Source organism: Sus scrofa, chromosome 6 (genome assembly GCF_000003025.6).
Source record: "Sus scrofa isolate TJ Tabasco breed Duroc chromosome 6, Sscrofa11.1, whole genome shotgun sequence".
Classification (NCBI taxonomy): domain Eukaryota; kingdom Metazoa; phylum Chordata; class Mammalia; order Artiodactyla; family Suidae; genus Sus; species Sus scrofa.
The window spans coordinates 164,196,203-164,214,919 of record NC_010448.4 but is presented as its reverse complement, the minus strand read 5'-3'; the positions used below and the strand labels follow the sequence as shown (position 1 = coordinate 164,214,919).

Genomic DNA, 18,717 nt, shown 5'->3' with positions numbered 1-18,717 from the left:
AGTATCTCCTAGTAGAGTTATATTAAATATTACATGAGTCAATATATGTAAAATGCTTTAAAAAATTCCTGGCTTATTATAAGTGCTCCAAGTGAGCTATTTCTTTTTGCTCCCAGTAGTCCTCAGTTCGTTTATAAAGCCCAACCTACACTACTTTGGGTTTACTTCCCTGCAGTGCAGAGTAGAAATCATTTCAGATTTAAATCCTGGCTATATCACTTAACAAATGTATAACTTCAGGTTGGTTAAGCTCTCCAGCTAGTTTCCTCATTTAACAACCAAAAAAGAGGGGAAAAATAATAGGACCTACACCTCATGGGCCTTTTGTGAGGATTAAATAAGAGCAACGTATGCAAAGTGCTGAGCATAAAACCTGGCAGAGCAAGAGTTCAATAAATGCTGCTCTTAAGTCTTTTTCTTAACCTGAGATATACAGGTAGATTTTAGAAGTACGAGAGACACAAATACCCTGAAACTGGGTGCAAAATTTTGCAAGTTTATGTATAAAAGTACTTTTTCTTAAGGAATGAGATTCAAGGCTACCAGATATTCAGAGCGGTCTGTAACCAAAAATAATCCAAAACTGCTGTCCTAAAGCCAATAGATTACTGAAAACCAAAGTTCAACAAATGAATTAAAAAAAAAAAGAAGAAAAAAAAAAAACTAGAGTTGAATATACCAGGAATAATCAGTTTAAATCATATGAATATATTATCTTCCCTAGAATGTAAGGAATGAATGTGACCCAATAACAAGATTAAAAAACAGAAGAACAGAGTTTGACAATTTTTCAAATAAGAGGTGGCAATAAGATAGAACAGAAGGGCCAAAATTCAGCAACAGGAATGTGATAGTCTCTTCGGGTCGTGTTTCCCATTGTCTTCATCAAGAACATCTGGCACAAAGAAAAATAACACAGAATAAAGGTAATTCATGGATGCAATTCTAGTCTAGAAAAAAAAAATTCACATGTCAGCATTAATTGTTCTTCTCTGGGGAAAAAAAGAACAATAAATGATTCAAAGAGCCAAATAACACAAGCCAATTTGCCTGGTCTTCAAAGTATTGACAGATTGAGAAAATTAGGAGACAGGTGGCAAGCTCCTCCTTCCTACACCACATAAGTGGGAAAAGGCTTAGGGACATTTAGGAAACTTTACATCCAATGCGAAATTTTTCCCATCAAGGAATTAGGGTTTAGAAGAAGAGGGAAAGAACTCAACCACTTTCCCATCTGTCTAGGATGTAAATAAATATGTATGTGCTCTTTAGCCTCGAAAGTTCAGATACTATTTTTTTTTTTATCAATAAGAAGACTCGCTGTGAAACTAAAATAAAGGAAGGAGGAAATGAGCCTAATATTTACTGAGTACCTACTATGTTCCAAACCCTTTAGTAATCTTTTTTTTTTTTTTTTTTTTTGTCTTTTTTGTCTTTTTGTCTGTTGTTGTTGTCGTTGCTGTTGTTGCTATTTCTTGGGCTGCTCCCGCGGCATATGGAGGTTCCCAGGCTAGGGGTTGAATCGGAGCTGTAGCCACCGGCCTACGCCAGAGCCACAGCAACGCGGGATCCGAGCCGCGTCTGCGACCTACACCACAGCTCACGGCAACGCCAGATCGTTAACCCACTGAGCAAGGGCAGGGACCGAACCCGCAACCTCATGGTTCCTAGTCGGATTCGTTAACCACTGCACCACGACGGGAACTCCTTTTTTTTTTTTTTTTTTTTTAAAGTTTCTTTTCTTCTCTTTCTTTTTCTTCCTCCCTCCTTCCTTTCTTTCTTTATGGCTGCATTCACAGCATATGGAAGTTCCCAGGCCAGGTACAGAATCTTCTTTAAGTTTATTTTCTCTCCTTTCTTTCTTTCTTTCCTTCCTTCCCTCCCTCCTCCCTCCCTTTCTGCATTCAGGGCATGTGGAAGTTCCCAGGTCAGGGATAGAATTAGAGCCGCAGCTGCAGCAACAACAGATCCTTAACCCACTACACTGAGCCAGGGATTGAAACCATGCAGCCACAGACTCCAGAGACAATGCCAGATCCTTAACTCACTGTGCCACAGCTTAAACTCATCCAATTTCTTTCTTTTTATTTATTTATTTATTTGTCTGTTTATTTCTTTACTTATCTTTGGGCCTCGTCTGCAGCATGTGGAAGTTCCCAGCGTAGGGAATGAAACAAAGCAACAAAGCTGCTGCAGTGACAATACCAGATTCTTAATCTGCTGCACCACAAGGGAATTCTCCAGTTTAGTAATCCCTTGACAATAATCTTCTGTTAGATAGAGTTTACCATGAATCCATTAACAAAACGAAAAAACAACCTACAGAATGGGAAGAAAATCTTTGCAGACGAAGCGACTAACATGGGATTAATCTCCAAAATATACAAACATCTCATACAGCAAACATCTCGTACATCAAAAAAGCAAACAATCCAATTAAAAATTGGTCAGAAGATTTAAACAGATATTTCTTCAAAGAAAACAGACGGCCAAAAAGCACATGAACAGGCGCTCAACATTGCCAATGATTAGAGAAATGCAAATCAAAATTACAATGAAGTATCAACTCTCATCAGTCAGAATGGCCATCATCAAAAAGTCAACCAACAACAAATGCTGGAGAGGGTGTGGAGAAAAGGGAACCCTCCTACACTATTGGTGGGAACATAAGCTGGTGCAACCCACAATGGAGAACAGCATGGAGGTTCCTTAAAAACTAAATATAAAACTACCATGTGATCCACCAATCCCACTCTTGGGCATATATCTGGAGAAAACCATAATTCAAAAAGATAAATGCACCCCACTGTTCACTGCAGCACTATTTACAATAGTCAAGACGTGGAAGCAACCTAAATGTCTATCAATAGAGGATTGGATAAAGAAGATACGGTACATATATACAATGGATTATTACTCAGTCATAAAAAAGCATGAAATACTGCCTTTTGCAGCAACATGGATGGACCTAGAAATTATCACATTAAGTGAGGTAAGTCAGACAAAGACAAATATCATATGAGATCACTAGTACGTGGAGGCTAATAAAAATGATATTATAGAACTTACAAAACATAAACTGACTGAAAGATTTCAAAACCAAACTCAGGTTTACCAAAGGGGAAATGTTGGGGGGAGGGATACATCAGGGGGTTGGGACTGATATATATACACTATATATAAAATAGATAGGGGAGTTCCCGTCGTGGCACAGTGGTTAACGAATCCGACTAGGAACCATGAGGTGGCGGGTTCGGTCCCTGCCCTTGCTCAGTGGGTTAACGATCCGGCGTTGCCGTGAGCTGTGGTGTAGGTTGCAGACGCGGCTCGGATCCCGCGTTGCTGTGGCTCTGGCGTAGGCCGGCAGCTGCAGCTCCAATTGGACCCCTAGTCTGGGAACCTCCATATGCCGTGGGAGGGGCCCAAGAAATGGCAAAAAAAGACAAAAAAAAAAAAAAAAAGATAGGTAACAAGGACCTACTGTACAGCACAGGGAAATTTATCAATACTGTGTAATAACCTATATGGGAAAAGAATCTGAGAAGGAATGGATAGATATATAACCGATTTACTTTGCTGTATGCTTGAAATTAACATAACTTTGTAAATCAACTATATTCCAATAAAACTGAAAAAAAAATAAATAAATAAGACAGAGTACTATCCCCAATTTACAGATGAGGAAAATGAGGCTTTGAGCACTTTATTAACGTGATCAAGGTCATCTACCTAATAAGTGGTAGAGCTGGAATATGGACCCAGATTTTCCTGATTCTAAAGATGATTTCTTCCCTCTATTTCAACCTACCTTCCTGAGTTATGTGAGTAGCTGTGAAAAAAAATTTGTAAAAATATTTCCATACCTGTTATTCATCTGGGGTCCGGCAAGAGGATATGTAGGCTCCATGATGATTAGTGAAGGATTTATTCAATTTCATATGCTCAGGATCCTAAAGAAGTAAAGAGAATATTATTAATGAGTGATAGAAAACAAAAAATAAAAAGATGATTAAACCACATATCAACAAAAAAATAGGCAAAATTAGGGTATTTACACGAAGTGTCTTCACCCACAGATTAATAAGATAAAGTGTTTGTGGATTCTGATCATTTCTATACTTTACTCGGCCTATAAATTAATGTTTATTCTGGGCAGCAAAACCTACCAATATATCTATTCACCAAGGAAAGCACAGATTCTGCCCCTAAGATCCTTGTGTTAACTTAGTGAGCTGGGTAGGGAAAGCTGTATTTATTACATGAGATTTTAACCAAAAGCCTCATAATAGAAGACCACAAAACAGCAAATAGGACAATTTGGCTAGATACTTATTGGGTCTATAATAAAGCCAACAAATCTTCAATCCCGTGGAGATGGAAGACACATACCTATTTCCCCACAAACTTACCTGTATCAGTGAAAAGTCAGTGTTCTTTTTTTGGCTCCATGTGCCCTCCCCAGGGAATCTCTTCCACTCCCATTGCTTCCACACCTATCCGTATATAGCAAACTTTCAGCTTCCGTCTCTCCTCTGAGTTTCAAGCCCATATTTCTAAATGCCCACTATCCACCTCCATCTAAATAATACTCCGGCAAAATTCAGACCTCAAAGCCCTTTCTTCACAGTTTCAGTATTTATGTTCTTTTATTAAATCTTAGAGTTAATCCTTAGGCCCTGTACATTCTATTTCAATTCTAGCAAAAAAGAATAGTTTGAAGCCAGATAAGGAAGGAAAGAGTTACTCATCCCAGTACATAAGTCATTTAGAAGAATTTTTTAAGTTAAAACTCAAAAGCTAGAAATATTTACAAGAACAAAATCCTATTGAAAGTGCCTTTTATTAGGCTGACTTAAAAACTCCCTCTTGGCATGCAAATTATTGTATTTGGAGTGGATAAGCAATGAAGTCCTAATGAGGTGTATAGCACAGGGAACTATATTCAATTACTTGTGATGGAACATGATGGAAGAAAACATGAGAAAAAGAATGTATATATATGTATAATCAGGTCACTTTGCTGTACAGCAGAATATGGCAGAACATTGTAAATCAACTATAATAAAAAACAAAAACAAAAACTCCCTCTTGGAGGTATCTGGACTTCACCTGGTTTTTACAGAATGCATGTTTTAAACTCAAAAGATCTTCTGTGCCACTTGGTGGTCATGGATAACAATATTCAGATTGACATTTGTAATCCTAGGGGGTAATAAGTGCCATTTTTCTTCATTAAACAAGAGCCTTAAAACACATATTTGTCTATTCTTCCTTTACGCATTAAAGAATGTTGATCTATTTCTTATTTTAAAAAATCCATATGAGGAGTTCCCGTCGTGGCGCAGTGGTTAACGAATCCGACTAGGAACCATGAGGTTGCGGGTTCGGTCCCTGCCCTTGCTCAGTGGGTTAACGATCCGGCGTTGCCGTGAGCTGTGGTGTAGGTTGCAGACACGGCTCGGATCCCACGTTGCTGTGGCTCTGGCGTAGGCCAGTAGCTACAGCTCCGATTAGACCCCTAGCCTGGGAACCTCCATATGCCGCGGGAGCGGTCCAAGAAATAGCAAAAAAAAAAAAGACAAAAAAAAATAAAAATAAAAAATCCATATGAGATAGTTTATTTTGAGAGTAATGCACAAGCAGTTAAAGCTAGTGAAACTAAAACCACATAACACCCTTGTTAAATAAAAAAGATAAATGGCAAAAAAACAAAACAAACAAAAAAAACAAACCCACACAACACCCATACCTAGCAAAACATATTCTCCCTGGATAATGGCATCACTGTGTATCAAATGAAAACCATTAAGTCATCCTTAACTCTCCTTCTTCCCTCTTCACCCATACAGATTCTGTCTTTACACCCCCACCACCTTGGTTCTTGACTTCATCAGGTCCCACCAGATTTTCTTAAATGTCACCACAGTACGGGTAGAAGGGTACCTCCATATAAATCTGATCAAGTTATTCTCCTGCTTAAAAAGAACTCTTCTTTATATGTAGAATAAATGACTTTCACGACATGGCCCCATCCTATTACTCCAACCTTATCCCTTATTCATCCTGCCACTACAAAGTGAACGGCTCGCAGTTTCAGAGTTTGAGCATCTTCGCACGCTGGAGGTCCCCTTTACTCGGAATGCCCTGGTAAATCTCCACCGTCCTTCACAATCCAACCCGAATGTCAACTCCCCTGTGAAACCATCTCCTAGACACCACGGTGGAGTTACTACCGCCTGTGTTCACATACACAGAACTTTCACACTTTCTTGTTTATAGGTTACCTCCAGTAGACCACGAACTTGAATTCAAACGTTCACTGATTACTCACTATATAGCTGTCCAAGTGTACAGGGCTTCCATCAAGTTTTCACAGTAAAAACTTTAAATGGCACGGTATCAACTACAAACCTCGTTCACACACCTAAGTACAAACGATTCCCAAGGAATTCGTGGTCCGCTTAATTTATTTCTCCCACTTGTTTCCCTTCACTGCAGCAGTCCAGGTTCCCAGAGGGCGGAATCTACTCCAAGGCCCTGAATGTTGCCCACCCTTCTTCCCCAGACCCGCCGCCGCCCCTCGGGGGAAGCGAAGCACAAAGCCCCACTCACCACAACCTCCGCGGAGTCGAGGTTTGTTTGTTGGGCCAGAACAGACGTCGGCTCCAAGAAGTGCCTCCGCCGACTTCGCCCCGCCTCTGGGACGTTGGGGTCGCGGGAACCAGGGCGGCAAACACAATCTCGTGAAACCGAAGACCGCGCCACGCCTGCTCACTGGTCAGAAACCCACCCGTCAGTGAGCAGAGGCGGTGCTGGAAGCGTCACGCGTGGTCGCCGGGACGTTCTTATGCGCCAGCCAATCAGCGCTCCGTATCGGTGCGCTCCCGACCAATCCCAAGCCTCCGTGGAGAAATGAGTGCGCCTCCCGCTCCCCAGGAGCAGGTTCCCGAGGATTTAAACAGTTCAATTACGCCAACGGTTAAGTTCCGGGGTGGGGCGGGTCGTGCGCACGCGCACTGAAAAGTCCAGCTTAGCTGATGAGTATGGCAGAGGAAGCCGGAAGTGCCTGCTCCCCCGACCGTCACTAGGCTACTAGAAGCGAACCAAACCCTTTGAACGGACAGAAAGAGCCGGGAGGTAGATTTCTCCCAGTTCCTTTCCTATGAAGGGTCCTCTCAATAACATAAGATTTTAAAATAATTTCTTCCTGTTCGAGCAGAAGAAAACGTGACTTAAGCCATTTATACCTATCTCTACAACTAATATTGGGATTATAGATGGTATTAGTATTATATATATGGCATATTGCATTAATATTAGTGTGATTATTTATAGTTGTCTCCAGAAGTATTATTTGTAATTGAGCCTTCTCTGCCACCATTATCTTATATGACGGTCCTAACAGCCAAAATAGGTATTACTACCCCTATTGAACAAGGGAGAGGAAGTAAAATATCACACAGCTACTAAGTGCAGAGTCCAGATACAAAATGTCACTTACTTTTCTCTAGATTTTGTTAGTTTCCTGAGCAATATGGAACTATCTTCAAGTCTGAGCTGCATTTGCAGGCTGTCTTGTTCTGAATGTGTCCATCCTTTTGATAGAGTGAAAATACCATCCTGAAAAATGTATCAAACCAGCCAAGAAATATATGCTCCATAGTGTCATTCTCTGCTTTCCTGGAAAAATTCCTAGACTCTAAGGCACACAGTTTAAGAGAAATGATAGTGAGTCCTCAGTTCTGGTGTGAGAGCAAGAAGAGCCTCAGACAGTGATGCATGTCTGACAAAGTTGGCTGAGCCAGTGGGGAACTCTGGAGCAAAGAGGGTCCATTAGAGGAGTCCCACATTAGGCAGAAATGGCTAGAACTCTTGCTCCTCTGTCATTGCCTGGGGCTTCCCACAAAGAGCAGGTGCCAAAGTTAAGGCAGATTTGGAAGGTCCTAAGAGGCTGTCAGCCAAGTGTACTCTGCAGCTAATTGGCAAGTTCCTTCTGGAGAGAGATCCAAGTGGCACACTTTGATGGCTGCCAAAGTTTACATTAAGTGCAAAGGCCTTGGGGTGGGAGTTTCCTGGCATCTTCAAGGAAGAGCAGGAGGCCAGTATGTGCTGAGCAAAATGAGTTATAAGAATGTCAGGTTGACAGAGGTTGAGGAGAGGTGTTGGCAGATCACATAGGGCATTACAAGACTTAGCTGCACTCTTTTCTGGGGGTCTTTTTTAGGGCTGCATCGGGGGCACATGCAAGTTCCCAGGCTAGGGGTCAAATCGGAGTGGCAGCTGCCGGCCTGTGCCACAGCCACTGCCGTGCCAGATCTGAGTGGTATCTGCAACCTACATGGCAATGCCGGTTCCTTAACCCACTGAGCAAGGCCAGGGATCAAACTGTCCTCATTGATACTAGTCGGGTTCATTATTGCTGAACCACAATGGGAACTCCTTAGCTGCACTCTTGAGCTATATAGGAAGCCACTGGAAGATTTTAAGTAGGGAACTGACAAGATACGATTTTTGATTTTAAAAGGATCACTATGGTTGCCAGATAGAGAATAAAATTGCAGGGGGCAAAGGCAGCAACAAGACCAGTTAGAAGGTTGCTGCAATAACCTAAGGGAGAGATTGATGACTTGAACCAGAATGTAGCAATGGAAGTGGTAAGAGGTAGTTGGATTCTTTATGCATGTTGAGGGCAAACTCAACAGGATTTGATTACACATTGAATTTAGGAGGTAAAAGAAAAGGACTTTGCATGGGCCCCTCATGACTTATGGGTTTTTTAAGAACTATTTTAAAATATCTGAAAGAGTAATGTAAGATGATATAAATTAAGAAAAAAAAGGAAGGGGCAGGTCTAACACAAAACTCTCTACTCCTTAAGTGGAGGCTGGATATAATGACATCCTCCCAAAGTGTTTAGTATGTAAAGGAGCGGGAGAAAGAGTAACTTTGCAGTGGAGAAAGCTGACCAACAGTACTTCAGCCAGGTGATCAAAGCCAACGTTAAAAGTCATCCTGATAGTATATATAATTCATATGCTGTGATGAAAATGGCACTTCACCTCTGTGGTCTTCCTTCCAATAACCTATAAACCCAGACTTACCCTGAGAAAAACATCACACACATTTCAATAGTGGGGAATCTTATTAAATACCTGAATTGTACTTGTCAGAGCTGTCAAGGTTATCAGAACAAGGAAAGTCTGAGAAACTAGCTAGGAGAAGCCTGAAGAGAGATGTCAACTAAATGTAATGTGGTATCATGCTTGGGATCATGGAACAGAAGACTGAGCCTTTGTTAAAAACTGAGAAAATCTAAAACAAACAAACAAACCAAACAAAAAGCTATACACTTTAATGATAATGACCAATATTGGATAGTTAATTGTAACCAATGTACCATAATAAATGTTAAAAATAGGTGAAACTGGGGGGGGGTTATAAGGGAACTCTGTACTATATTCTCAATTTTTCTGCTAATATAAAATGGTTCCTAAGAACGAAGTCTGTTAAAAAGAAGAAAGGAAAGGGTAAGTGGAGAGTTGAAGCATGTGCTAATTTTTTGAACAATAACAAGATAAAATACCTCCTTTTTGGTTAATAATAATTCAAATACCAGACTTCAATTAAGCATTTTATTAGTAGTAGATTTCTAAGCAGGATATACATTAAATGCTATGCACTGAGTAGGTATTTTTTGAATTGAATGAAAAATAACTTCTGATTCCTTTTTTGTTTTTTGTTTTCCTTTTTACGGCCGCACCTGCAGCATATAGAAGGTCCCATGCCAGCGGATGAACTGGAGCTGCAGCTGTGGGCTATGCTACAGCCATGGCAACACCTGATCCAAGCCACATCTGGGACCTACAGTGCAACTTGCAGAAATGCCAGATCCTTAACTGGAGCAAGGCCAGGGATCAAACCTGCATCCTCACAGAGACAAGGTCAGGTCCTTAACCTGCTGAGCCACAGTGGGAACTCCACTGGCTCCATTTTTGGATTGGAATGACTCAGACTCATATTTAAGAAAACTTGGCTTTTCTGAGAGGCCAGATTGCTGTGACGTTCCTAAGGGCTAGTGCGTGAGATTTACTGGTCTGTTGTGAGAAAAACTGGTGATAAGGAAAAGCACTTCATTTTATGGACATGGAAAGAAAAATCAGGAAGGATTATATTTAATTTTGAAATTGATTTGTAAACAGACTTCTGAACCAACATCAAATATAGATTAATGCACCTATAAGATTCAAGCCAGTTCTGTTTAATCATGTCATTGTCCTAGAGCCATAACTTGTTAACCAGAATATTACTTCCTAGCTCAAACTAAGTATTCGTGGAGAATTCTTTTTCAATTATCCAGTCTTGTAATTAAATAATTTTGAATGAATTGCCTTTCATTATAACCTGTTTGAATTTAAAAGGCATCATGATAATTATAACTGAGTGAAGGTTTTTACTAACTATTGTGGGAAAATCTTTAATAAGGTTTTTAATGAAGATGCCTTGGTTTTGACAAGAATGGGGGATATGGGAAAACTTGCCTTTGCCCAGGATACTACATATTAATGGAGGTGAGAGCAAAGTGGACAAACCTATTACTGGAGTGGAGGGGGAGGGAAAGCCAAGCATCAAAACAATAAGCAAGATTACTTGCTGAGTTATGGAACATTTAGTCCTAGTCTAATAGTAATATGAAAATGTATTTATGCTAAAATGGGGAGTAGTGATGCTGAAAATGATGCTAGGTTAAAGCTGGTTAGATATTATGCTGAATAGATTTATCATAAATAGTAATAGCATCTGATGTAACCAAGATGGTTGGGCCCCAGGCATTATTTTCCCTAAATAGTTGCATGAATAAAATGTTCCCAATCCAAGGTGAAAGAAAGGAAGGAAGAAAGAAGGGGAAGGGAGGGAGGGAGGAAACCGAGAGAAGTCTGAAGTGCTTTTCCTTAGATATTAAAAAAATTTTTTTTAATTATAGTATAACATAACAAGCATTGGCTTTGGGGATCTGGCCCCAATTCTGCCATTTAAATCCTTTGTTTTTCTTTTCAGGGCCGTACCTGCGGCATATGGAATTTCCCAGGCTGGGGTCGAATTGGAGCTGCCAGCCTACCCCAGAGCCACAGCAATGCCAGATCCAAGCCACATCTACAACCTACACCACAGCTCACAGCAACACTGGATCCATAACAGACTGAGTGAGGCCAGGGATGAAACTCTCATCTTCATGGATACTAGCTGAGTTCTTAACGTGCCAAGCCATGACAGGAACACCCCAGTTCTGCCATTTAAACTCCCTAAGATTGATTTTCCTCCTTGGCATGTTTCACGTTATCATTAAAAAAAGTTAATGCATAATGAGTGTGAAAGTTAAAAGACTGCCCTTATATTATCAGCACATTGGCAGTGCTAATAAATGGGCAACGCACTGCTGTAATAAAGTGTACGTACATCAAGATCAAGGGCATGATTTGTTAAATTAAGAAGAGAATAAGCTTGGAGTTTCCATCATGGTGCAGCGGAAAGGAATCCGACCAAGAACCATGAGGATGTGGGTTTGATCCCTGGCCTTGCTCAGTGGGTTAAGGATCTGGTATTGCCGTGAGCTGTGGTGTAGGTCGCAGACGCGGCTCAGATCCTGCGTTGCTGTGGCTGTGGGGTAGGCCGGCAGCTATAGCTTTGATTCAGCCCCTAGCCTGGAAACCTCCATGTGCCAATATGCCATGGGTACGGTCCTAGAAAGCAAAAAAAAGAGAGAGAGAGAGAAAGAAAATAAGCTTAGTGAAATAAAATCTACAAAGGACCTACTACACATTAAGCTTTGTGCTAGATAGTGTGGGGAATTTGAAGGACATGACAAGCATAAAATGAGGAAGGCACACTTTTATAGGTGGGGTAATAAGAAGTAATTATCCAAAGCAAATATGAATTACTGTTAGATTGTAGACCAGTTTAAATAGACTGAATATATACTGTGCTATTCTTTGACCCCTGTTTATATATATTTGTCATTTCAACACACCATGGAATTGCTATAGATATTGAATATATACTGTGCTATTCTTTGACCCCTGTTTATATATATTTGTCATTTCAACACACCATGGAATTGCTATAGATATTGAATATATACTGTGCTATTCTTTGACCCCTGTTTATATATATTTGTCATTTCAACACACCATGGAATTGCTATAGATATCGACCCCTACAGAGAAAAGCTGCCAGTCTTATTTTTCAAATTTCTTTTTTCTTTCTTCCTTCCTCCCTCCCACTCTCTCCTTCTTTCTAATTTTTAGGGCTGTAGGTGCGGGATATGGAAGTTCCCAGGCTAGGGGTCGAATTGGAGCTACAGCTGCTGGCCACAGCCACAGCAACACCAGATCTGAGCCATGTCTGCAACCTGTGCCCTAGCTCACGGCAACTTCGGATTCTTAACCCACTGAGTGGGGGCAGGGATCAAACCCACGTCCTCATGGGTACTAGTCAGGTTACTAACCCACTGAGCCTCAACAGGAACTCCTTATTTTTCAAATTTCTAAGCACTTTAATTTGCTTCACAGAGGGCCATTTCTAGTATGTCACATTTTTTAAAAAAGTATGAATTTCTTGCACAAACAGGCTACAAAGAAAAAAAATGTAAAGGGAAAAATTAAACCAAAATTCTACATCCTAACACATCAGTTGTTTTCATTTTTCCTTATTCCCTTTTAGTCCCTGACCATGTGACATGGTGTTTATGATTAAACCTGGTAAGTGTTCAGTGTTATAAACCCTGAATTGCCTGCTAATAGGCCAGTCATGTGAACTAAAGAACTACTGTTATCACCAGGAACAGGGAAGTTGGAATCAGTTACCAGTTCTGCCCTTATTTACTAAATTTCTCCAAACACGAAACTTTCCTTTTCTCTGTTTACACTTCTAAGCTAAGCTGGACTGCTGCTTTTTAAAAACAATGCAGCTTTGCTTTTAGGGAACATCATATTTTTAAGGGGGATTGTTACTCTGTCAATTTATGCAAAATTCCTTTGAGACTCAAACCTCTTGGGAGAGGTAACAATACAATTTATGTGTCATGTTGACTTATTTTTTTTACTTATTTTTTTAGAGCTTGGATCGTATGGAGTAAAGAGTAGAACAATCAAATAAGACACATTGGTAAATTCTCTGTAAGTACTGGCTAAGCTGGTTTTTTTTTTTTTTTACCGTCATCCTGATTTTGCAAACAAGGAAACTGTAGGTATGACTAAACTACCTAGGCCTGCAAAGTTAATAGGCAAAGATGCTGGAAGCTCCTTTCACTGGTCAGCCTGCTATTCTGTTGTATGGAGTAAGCTCAGCTGCCAGAGTCACTCCCAGGAGGGTAGGTGTATTGTCTGTTGCCAGATTTGGTACATCAGCTTTGAAAAGACTATGTTTCCTTTAACCAATGCTCTTTGAATTTTGATAAAAGGTCCTTTGATAAAGCATTATGGCAATAACCATGCAAATCTAAGTAACAGGACTCTTCATCTCAGAAACTCCATTAAGCATGAGGTTATGTAATGGGCTAAACATTCCCTTCCGGAAATAGACAACAATATAATAGACACCTGTGAACACTTGAATGCAAAGCATATGACCTGCTCCCCACCCACCTATGCCACCTGCATGCCCCCTGTCTTTGCTACAGCACCCAACTGACCCTAGAAACCATTTCCTAGGTATACTCAAGAAAGATATTTCTGGAATTACAATGGAGCAGTTGCCAAAGACCATTGTAGATAGAACTTGAGTGGCAGCAACCCAGTTATATATTCTGTTTTGTTTTGTTTTGTTTTGCTTCTTAGGGGTGCACCCACAGCATATGGAGGTTCCCAGGCTAGGGGTCAAATCAAAGCTGCAGCCACCAGCCTACACCACAGCCACGTGGGATCCACACCACGTCTGCGGCCTACACCACAGCTCACCGCAACTGATACTTAACGCACTGAGTGAATCCAGGGATTGAACCCGCATTCTCATGGATCCTAGTCAGGTTCGTTAACCACTGAGCCACGAAGGGAACTCCCAGTCATATATTATATTCTAAATCTTCCAAGGACCCTGGAGTTCCCTTCAGAGAGTAAGTCATGTAACAGTAACACATAGTTATTCTGGATAAAGAGTAATCAGACTTTGTCTGTTCCCTCAAGGAGCTCTAAATCCACTATGGAAATACACAATATTCCACAGTGCTACAAGAGAAGTAAACAGGGGACCCAGTAAGGAGTAAGAGGGTGTAGAGGAACGGTGGTGGTAGTGGGTGTAGAGGAATAAAGAGGGGCACTTAACCCAGTCTTGGGAATTTAGAGAGCTTCCCAGAGGAGTTGAAATCTGAGCTGAATCCTGAAAAATGAACAGCATATACCAGCAAAGAGGTGCGGCCAAGAATGGGAAAATGGGAGTGCCTATCGTGGCGCGGTGGTTAGCGAATCCGACTAGGAACCATGAGGTTGTGGGTTTGATCCCTGGCCTTGCTCAGTGGGTTAAGGATCTGGCGTTGCCGTGAGCTGTGGTGTAGCTTGCAGACATAGTTCGGATCCCATATTGCTGTGGCTCTGGTATAGGCCGGCGGCAACAGCTCCGATTCAACCCCAAGCTTGAGAACCTCCATATGCCACAGGAGCGGCCCTAGAACAGGCAAAAAGACCCAAAAAAAAAAGGGGGGGGGGGAATGAAAGTATGGGAACAGATATCTGGCTCTAAAGGGCAATTTATGATAAAGAGGACAGATAAATGGTGACAAGGCCCTACTTCTTAGGCCCCTGGAGATTTCACAAGGGACATAGATAGGTATACTCTGGGAATACATTGAATACATGCCCCAAAGATCTAATGTACTTGAGAAATAAACACACATGGGTAGGAGTGGATTTTGAGGATAGCTCTTGTTATATATCTTTCTGAGATCAGTCTTCTAGTCTGTAACAGAACTTACTTTGAAGGGATTTATGAGTATGGAACTTTAATTTAAACTCAGAAAAGGATTAGTACTGTATAGAAAGAAAGCATGTTTTGAAATTATGCATGCTAAGTTTGAATTTGACTTTGCTACCTACTGTTTATGTGGCCTTGAACAAAGTACTTTCACTTCCTGGCTGTTTTCCCATCTGAAAATGAGAGTACTAACTTCAGAGCATTATGAGGATTTTATAAGGCAAGGCTGATGTTCAGCCAACACACAACTGGTAAGGTTGTATTGGTGGAGAAAAGTGAATTATTTCCACATGAGTTGGATAGTTACTCCCCTGAGAACTCTGGGTGTCCTTTTCCTCTCTTCTGGGACACCTAGGACGTCTTCATGACCCAGCAATTAACAGGATTGATGCCCCACACAACAAATACTGGCTCAGAAATCTCTACAAATATTCTCATTGTTCTAATTATTTAAAACTTTGACTATCGTCCAAGAAATAAGTAATGTAAGTTAAATGCTTGGCACACAGAGGATATTCACTAGGTGCTAATCAAATTTATTCACTATGGAATCCATCTATGGGTTTAGGTAGGGAGTGGCCCTCTACTAGATGACAGCTATTTATTCAATACATATTTATTGAGACATACTGAAAGTCTGATTGTTTGCATCTTGGTGGAACTCATGGCTTTTCTGTCACCTTCAAGGAGTAGGAGCACTAAAATGAGGCCAAAGCAAAGTTAATTCTTTGGGGACAAATTCGGACCAAGATGCTAGGAGTCAGGCCTTTCACCACAGACAAGCAGAGGGATTAAATGTTTGAGCATCAGTGTAGCATGGTGTTTCTGATGAATCCTGGCCTCCCTGGCTTGGCTCCAAGGGATTGCCCGGTGTCCTCCCTTCCTCTTCTCCTAAGGTGATAGTTCCCTTTCTTTACTGAGAAAATAAAGTTATCAGATAGGAAAACCCTTCCTACCTTCAAAACTTCCTGTAACTCTGCCCTTCTTGTAATTCCTGTTACAAATGAACGTCTTCCTCTGTACGACCTTGTACAAGATCTCAGGCCCTCCATGTGCCCTTTGGATCTGCTCATCTGATTTTTCTTCTCAAGGAGTTACCTCTCTCCCTTTGTATCACATCATCCCTAGCAGCTTAAACACAAGCTCCAGTACAGCATTGACCAACACAACTTTTTGTGATGAAAGAAAAGTTCTGCAGGTGCACCGTCCCATACAATTTCCACATGTGACCACTGAACGCTTGAAATGCTGTTAGTGTGACTGAAGAACTGAATGTTTGTTTTAAATGTAATTAATTTAAATAGCCACATGTGGCTAGGGCCTACCACATGAGACAGCATGGCTCCTTCTCCCATCCTAAATAAAACTTTGCCTTGATTCTTACTCTCTTGTTTTCATTTTCTCGTCTCCTATCGCTTCCATTTTCAATAGGGCTTCAAATTAGATAGACATAGTGTATGATCTGCTTTGGACAAAAATGCAGAGTTCCTAAGTCCAAAGTCTCTTTGTTGCCAAATCCAAGTTATCCATACTCACCTGCTCTCTCTCTCTCTCTCTCTCTCTCTGCTTTTTAGGGCCGCACCTGCGCATTATGGAAGTTCCCAGGCTAGGGGTAGAATCAGACCACAGCCACAACAACTAGGGAACTCGGGATCCAAGCCGCATCTGCAACATACACCATGGCTAATGACAACATCGTTTACTTAACCCATTGGTGGAGACCAGGGATTGAACCCACATCTTCATGGATACGAGTAGGATTCGTTTCTGCGCCACAAAGGGAACTCCCCGTACTTACCTGCTTTTAAAACAATGTTCACTATGTGAACTGGAGTCTACACCACTACAATCCCCAGGTCCAGCAAGAACCACATGCTTCTGGTTTTCCTCTGATCTTTCCGGCTCTGCTTTCCAGACTCCTGAAGAAGGCTCCTTCTCCTCTTTTAAAGATCTAGTCACTAAGACTCATTTCTTGGACTCCTTTTCTTTTCCCCGAATGCACGGGGCAGGGAAGTGGAGTTATAGTTCAAAGGGCTTCCCATAGCCAAGAGAACATAATCCAGACTTCTTGCAGTCATCAAAGGGCCTGATCTGCCATCAGCCGGGTACTGGCCTTTCTTAAGAGTTTCTTTAGGGGTTTGGCACACGCCTCTTCTCTCTCTGTGAGACACTCAGTTCCGTCTTTGCCTAGCTCTGCTCCTTCCCATCCTCAAGTCTTGGCTCATATATCACCTCTTCAGACTGCAATCATCTCGTTATTCCTCCGTTTTGTTCCTTCAAAGCCGATACTTCTATTTGTATTTATTTACTGATTCATGTGATGACTGCTTGCCCCGTGGAAATTCAACTTCGAGCTGGGACAATGGATCTTACCTCCCCGTGGGTGACGTCCCGGAAGCCAACTCAGGCCAGACACAACCAGGCGCAGGACAAACGGCCCGCGGACTGAGCGCACCAATCAGCCAGCAGAGGGGCGGGGAGAACGCGGGCTGACGGGAATGCTGGGCGCCGCGGGGCGGCCCACGGACGCATAGCGGAAGCCCCGCCCCTTCCGGCCGCGGCGCGGACGCCGCGCAGCCACGGCGGCGGGGCCTCGGCGGGCGCCGGCTCAGCCCGCCCCCTTCTCCGCGCCCCGCCCCGCGTCTACGCCTGCCGGGCTGCTGTCAGCTCCCTCGGCGTGCCACCAAGCCGAGGTGCATGCTGAGCCGCTGCGGCTGCCGGCTGCTGCACGTCCTAGGCCTTAGCTTCCCGCTCCTGACCCGCCGGCCGCTTTTCCTCTGTCCGCACCGCCTCATGAGGCCGAAGGTCGTGTTCGTCCTCGGAGGTCCCGGCGCCGGCAAGGGGACCCAGTGCGCCCGTATCGTCGAGGTGAGGCCCGGACAGCCGGCGGGGTCCCTGGGCTTGACCGGACGCCGGGCCGGTCAGTACCGCTGCGCGCGGCCGTCTGACCTCCCCTGAGCCGCGGACTACGAGTCCCGGTGACCTGCGCAGCGCCGGCGTGGCGGTGGTCGAGGGTCCGCCGGCGCGCGGCATGTCGGGACTGGTAGTCCGCATCCGCCAGCCTGGGGGCGGCTAGAATGGAGGGGGTCCGTTTGGGGTCGCTTTGTTCCTGCGCCCTCTTTCCTTACATTTTGGGGACTAGATTCATCTCGAGAATGGTCTGGGAGAGGGATCCCGGGAGGGTCCGCTTCGAGGGACCCCGAGCGCGCAGAGGTCAGTGTGTCGCCGGTTGTGGGATGGGTGGAGGCGGCACCAGCGTCGATGTGGCTTCGAGGCCGGGTGCGCCCGGCGTTACCTGAAACGGAGACTGGTTTTTCCACCCCACCCCTTCCCGCAGGCCCTCTAAAGTCCTAATCGTCAACTAACTGGTCTTTACCCTGGACAGGAGCCCCGGAGGACACGGCGTTACGTTAGGTGTTCTTCGATCTGCTGCTTGTAGCACTTTCTGAACCCATCACTAGCAGCCCCGAGGCTCAGGTAGTTGTAGAGGTTCGTGTAGAGAGGTTCGTGTAGTTGGAAAAGCCGTAGAGTATGAGATCAAACTTCAACCTTTGGCCCGGCTGCCAACTCACACGTAGTCCGTGGCCAGGTCACTTCCTCTCTCCTAGTCCTAGTTGTCCCCTCCAAAACAATGGAGGCTGTGCACACAGATTTAAACTCAATATGAAATGCCTCTCAAAACTCTAAAATGGTGTTACTTTTTTTTTTTTTTCCACTCCAAAGCATAATAAAGTTTCCGGTTCAATTGTTAACAAT

The 18,717-nt window shown here is 42.9% G+C and overlaps 2 protein-coding genes across 12 annotated transcripts in view; one reads left to right on the top strand and one right to left on the bottom strand.

Moving 5' to 3' along the window:
- Positions 1 to 17,409, bottom strand: part of STIL (SCL/TAL1 interrupting locus) — a 69,105-nt gene extending 51,696 nt beyond the window's left edge. For 2 of the 11 annotated variants that reach the window (XM_021096684.1, XM_021096693.1), the window contains exons 1-2: positions 6,613 to 6,799; positions 3,864 to 3,950 (exon numbers count right to left, since the gene is read on the bottom strand). In XM_021096684.1, coding sequence (XP_020952343.1) covers positions 3,864 to 3,907 — 44 coding nt within the window. In that variant the 5' untranslated portion in view covers positions 3,908 to 3,950; positions 6,613 to 6,799. Of the gene's footprint in view, positions 1 to 3,863; positions 3,951 to 4,409; positions 4,494 to 6,612; positions 6,810 to 16,497; positions 16,627 to 16,759 lie in introns of those variants that run through there. The other 9 variants (XM_021096689.1, XM_021096695.1, XM_021096691.1 and 6 more) reach the window with 9 other exon arrangements.
- The window catches only part of CMPK1 (cytidine/uridine monophosphate kinase 1), a 35,991-nt gene continuing 34,764 nt past the window's right edge, over positions 17,491 to 18,717 (top strand). The window contains exon 1 of the mRNA XM_003128011.6: positions 17,491 to 17,829. Coding sequence (XP_003128059.3) covers positions 17,659 to 17,829 — 171 coding nt within the window. The 5' untranslated portion in view covers positions 17,491 to 17,658. The remainder of the gene's footprint in view (positions 17,830 to 18,717) is intronic.